General features: G+C 38.2%; 1 protein-coding gene across 1 annotated transcript in view; it reads left to right on the forward strand.

Annotated features, from left to right (window-relative positions):
- The window catches only part of LOC109394233 (zinc finger protein 709-like), a 10294-nt gene extending 8983 nt beyond the window's left edge, over positions 1-1311 (forward strand). Inside the window, 2 exon segments of the mRNA XM_019664120.1 lie at positions 1-942; positions 944-1311. The exon segment at positions 1-942 is cut by the window's left edge and continues 549 nt beyond it. Of these exon segments, the coding sequence (XP_019519665.1) occupies positions 1-942; positions 944-1037 (1036 nt within the window). The 3' untranslated portion in view covers positions 1038-1311.
- Positions 1312-5347: the final 4036 nt, after the last annotated feature.

The raw sequence follows: 5347 nt of genomic DNA on the forward strand, positions 1-5347 counted from the left end.
ACATGAAAGAATTCATACTGGAGAGAAACCCTATGAATGTAAAATATGTAGCAAAGCATTCACTTATCCCAGTTCTCTTCAAAAACATAAAAGAACACATACTGGAGAGAAGCCCTATGAATGTAAAATATGTGGTAGAGCCTTCACTTGTTCTAGTCAAGTTCAAGTACATGGAAGAACCCACACTGGAGAGAAACCCTATGAATGTAAAATATGTGGTAAAGCCTTCAGTTCTTTTAATTATGTTCAAGTACATGAAAGAACTCACACTGGAGAAAAACCCTATGATTGTAAAATATGTAGCAAAGCATTCACTTATCCCAGCTCTCTTCAAAAACATAAAATAACACATTCTGGAGAGAAACCCTATGAATGCATACAATGTGGTAAATTCTTTAAACATTACAGTTCCTTACACATACACAATAAAATTCACACAGGAGAGAAACCCTGTGAATGTAAGCAATGTGGTAAAGCCTTCAGAGATCACAGTTATCTTCAAAAACATGAAAAAATACATAGTGGACAGAAGCCCTATGAGTGTCAACAATGTGGAAAAGCCTTCAGAGTTCGTGGTTCTCTTCAAAAACATGAAAAAACGCATACTAGAGAGAAACCCTATGAATGCAAGCAATGCGGTAAAGCCTTCAGTTTTCGTAAGGGTCTCCAAATACATAAAAGAACTCACACTGCAGAGACACTCCATGAATGTAAAATATGTAGTAAAGTATTCAGATATCCCAGTGATCTTCGAATACATGAAAGAATTCACACTGGTGAGAAGCCCTATGAATGTAAGCAATGTGGTAAAGCCTACAGAGGTCACAGTTCCTTAAAAACACATGAAAGAACTCATACGGGAGAGAAACCCTATGAATGTAAGGAGTGTGGGAAAGCCTACAGACATAGAAGTACCTTTCAGAGACACAAAAGGATTCACACGGGAAAAACCTTATGAATGTAAATTGGGAAAGCCTTCAGATACCAAGTTTTTAAACATGAAAGAAATCACCCTGGAGAGAAATCATAATGCATGAAAAAAAAGTAGTAAAGCATGCAGTTGTCTGGTTTATCTTTGAAAATATGAAGGAAATCGCACTGCAAAGAAACCCTATCAATAAAGTATAAAGCATTTAGTGTCCCAGTGATGTTCGAAAACACAGAATTCATACTGGAGAGAAACCTCGTAAGTATAAGGAATGTGGGAAAAGCTTCAGTTATATTCCAGTTCCTTTCAAAAATATCAAAGGACTCACTGGATGAAACCCCTTAAATGTAAACAGCATGGGAAACACTTGAATTGCTCTACATTTTTACCTGTGAAAACTCCCATGGAAGAGAAATAGAAGTAAATATACGTAACATGAAAAAACCGATATAAATTAATGTATAACATGCCAGAAAACTTTCAACATGAAAGTTCTTATTAAAGATGTAAATATATTATTGTGTTTATTGAACAATTTCTGCATCACTAGAGTGGATTTTACTAATTCCTTTCAGAAATGAATATTCAAGTGCGGTAATTCTGAGTCATCTTTCAACATTAGGACATAAGAGTGATAGTGGTTTTTCCTTAAAACATTTAATAATATTTTCTCATCATTTTGAAAAATGTTAGATGCATGGGTGAATTAAGTATTCTTATATACAGTTAGGTTAAATTTTTTTATGTTGTATTTGTTCTGTTAGGAGTCCACTGAAAAGGATATGGGTACTTTTGGTATTTTGATCTTCCTAGTGGCTATATATTCTACCTTTTCCTTTGATATAGCTTTTTTTTTTTTTTTGGTGTGATGGGTTATTCTATTTTCCATACTAATAATTGGAGTAGTTGGAAAATAATAGTTGGAATAAACTTTATATATGGCAAGTTTAGGAAAAAATATTGTTTTTATATTTGGCCCTTTGCTTTTCATCCTTCCTTTGGTATTTGGTGAATAAAGTTTGAATTAAGAAGAGGGACCTGTGATAGGGCAATAAAAGACAGAGGGACATGGGCATTTGTTTCTCTGCTGCATGTGCAGTGGCTGCCATGACCCGGTCCTTCCATGTGAGAACAGGCCCCTTCTGTCAGGAAGCCTGTGGGTGTTTCCTGTTACGTGTAGCTGAATGTAATCCCTCGGTATGTTTTCACTTATGTTTGATTTTTTGTGATGAAATGTACTCTTATGTATCAAATGAACACTTCTGTAAGTGTTTCATAAAAATGTTTTATTAACTTTTCTCAGCTATTGTATGTTACCAAATACTGTGTTTTTCATTTCCTGAGAGAATATGTTAAAATGCTCCCTCCCCCCATTATAATTGTGGATTTTTCAAATAAACTTTGTGATTCTCTTCATTTAATCATTATACATTATGGCTAACTTGATCATATTCAAATTCAGGTAGTTTTTCCTCAAGCATATTTTATGTTGTATTCTTTTATAGTTACATTTTTCACTATAATGACACTAATTGTCACTCAACCTTAGTAACAACTTTAAATCATGTTTTGTTTCAGTGCCTTCTTGCCATTGACCCACAGTATCCTGCATGGTCAAAAAAAGGAATGTAGAATGAAAAAAAAGAGGGGTGTAATGAATTCTAATAATGACAAAATACACATAACTGTTGGGGTATGATGTAGAAGATTGTTCAGGACTTTTTAAAGATTTGGCCTGTGTTAGATGAATAGAGTTTTGCAATTGGTTTCCCAGTGTCAATGTACTGCTCACTCCTGCACTGTACACTTAAGATGTAATTTTTTTTTAAGATTTTATTGGAGAATTACGGGCGGGGAACAGACAAGTCGCTGTCCTTTTGTTCTTCAGTCTAGTCGTGGAGGATGTTGCTTCACTGGCCCATGTTGGTATTATCATTGCGCTCTTCCTGGGTGAGGCAAATCGGTCACCGGCCATTGGACAGCTACTCAGCAGCTCTTGGCAGCTCATGCCAGCTGCCGGCTGCCAGCCACTCACAGTAGCTTATGGCAGCTTCACTGCAGCCTACGCCATTGCCGGCGACACAGCAGCCCAGCTCCAGGTTGAACTGTTGTTCACCATCTTAGCTGTAGAAGGTGCAGCGTCGCTGGCCCTAATGTGGGATCCAAACCGAGGCCCTGCTGCTCAGAGCTGGTGTCCCAAGCCAACTCAACCAACGTGCCACTCGGCCAGCCCTTAAGATGTAAATTTTATGGTGTATATTACTACAATTAAGAGTAAAAACTAGAGGGCCGGCTGAGTGGCACATTGGTTAAGAACTGGCTTGGGATGCCAGAGGGCCCCAGTTCGGATCCCACACATGAGGGCCAGTGACACTGCCCTCTACAGCTAAGATGCTGAACAACAGCTCAACCTGGAGCTGGGCTTCTGTGAGTCACTGGCGATGGCAGGTGGGTTGCCATGGGCTACCATAAGTAGCCTGCAGCCAGCAGCTGCAGTGAGTGGCCGTCCAGAAGCCGGCAACTGATTTACCTCGCCCGGGAAGAGCGCAATGATGGTGCCAACTTGGGCCAGTGAAGCAACGTCCTCCACAACTAAAGAACAAAAGGATAGCACTTGTCTGTTCCCCTTCCCCAATTAAAAAAAAAAATTAAAAACATTTAAAGTAAGAGAGTGAAAACACACTAATAAAATGGAAGAAAAATTTGCAAATCATATATCTGATAGGGATTTGTATAAAAAATATGTAACAAACTTACAACTCAATAAAAACTCAAATTACCAAATTATAAAATGTTCAAGTATGTAAGTAGACATTTTCCTAGGGAAGATGTATGAAGGCACAAGAGCACATGAAAAGATGCTGGACATCATTAGTCCTCAATGAAAGTCAAAAACTCCAATAAAATACCACATCACAACCACTAGGATGGCTAGAATAAAAAAGTGATAAAGGTTTTGTCAAGGATATGGAGAAGTTGGAACCCTCATCCACTGCCAGTGGGAACATAGTGCATCTGCTTTGGAAAACAGTCTTCCAGTTCCTCAAAAACTAAATCTAGAATTACCATCATTTCATTCCTAGGTATATGCCCAAGAGAAATTAAAATATAGCTCCAAACAAAAATTTGTACATGACAGTTTATTTCAATATCATTCACAACAGCCAAAAGATAGGAATAAACCAAAATTATGCTAAGTGACTGAAGTCAATTACAAAGACAATATAGTATATGATTCCATACATATATAAATTCAGAAAAAGGAAATCTATAGACACGTTAACTTAGAAGTTGTCTAGGACTGTGGTTTGGATGAAGAAGATGGAAAGACGGGGAAGTGATAGCTAAAGCCTACAGGGCATTCATTTTGAGGTGAAAAAAATGTTCAAAAATCATGGTGCTAATTACATGTATCTGTGAATATACTAAAAACCACTGAGTCGTACCCAGTGAAGGGATGCATTGTATGGTATGTGTATTGTATCTCAATAAAGCTTTCAAACATGCATTTGGAGTTTTGAATTATGGGTTAAGTAATTAAGAGTTTTCAAGTATATCCCACATTTCCCAAACATTTATTGTTTTTTCTTATATTGGTGATAATAGGAATTTAGTTGCCTTAGGGATACCACAGCATTTTACATTTCAAAATCTCTAGGCACATACTCAAAAACTAAAATAAATTTCTTGTACTGTAAAATGTACACCTGAGAGTTTTATTGAACACATCTCACAACTCATGGTTGGTCATAAAAAAGTCTCTGTGCCCATGTAAGGAATTCAGGGTTCCAACTTCCCAGCAGAGCCAAGACCTTGGGTAGCCATGAGATTCTTTAGCTACAGTACCACATATGTAGAGATGGATGGAAGCCTCAATGCTGTTAACTGTCAAAGATCAAAAGGGAGCCAGCCTCTTTATTACTCATATGGGAGTTCATTTGTAAGTGTGTTTTTAACAACAGTTACAGTTCTATGAGTTGATTCACACCTGTGCTAACCCCTGACCCAGGGAGGACCTCAGACCCACTGTTCCCAGTCTGGCCTGGCCTAGGTGCACCTCTGGCTCAGGACAAGGACATCACTCTATCTGGAAACTGACTGGAATTCCCTGAACACACATATGTCCTGAATTCAGATAAGCTGCAGGAAGACATCACTGTCCCTCTAGGGCCAGGAATAGGTTTTATTGAAAAGCCAACATTCCTGGGGTTCCAGTCAAGATGGCAGAGTATGTAAATGCTGTGTTTCCCTCCTCCCATGAACACATCAAAATTACAACTAAATTATAGAACAATCAACCTGGAGAACCATCTGAAGACTGGCTGAACAGAAGTCCTATAACTAAGGATATGAAGAAGCCACACCGAGACTGGTATAGGAGGGGTGGAGATGTGAAGTGGACCAGCCCCACACCCAGGC

The sequence above is a fragment of the Hipposideros armiger genome, unplaced genomic scaffold (assembly GCF_001890085.2).
Source record: "Hipposideros armiger isolate ML-2016 unplaced genomic scaffold, ASM189008v1 scaffold_417, whole genome shotgun sequence".
Lineage (NCBI taxonomy): Eukaryota > Metazoa > Chordata > Mammalia > Chiroptera > Hipposideridae > Hipposideros > Hipposideros armiger.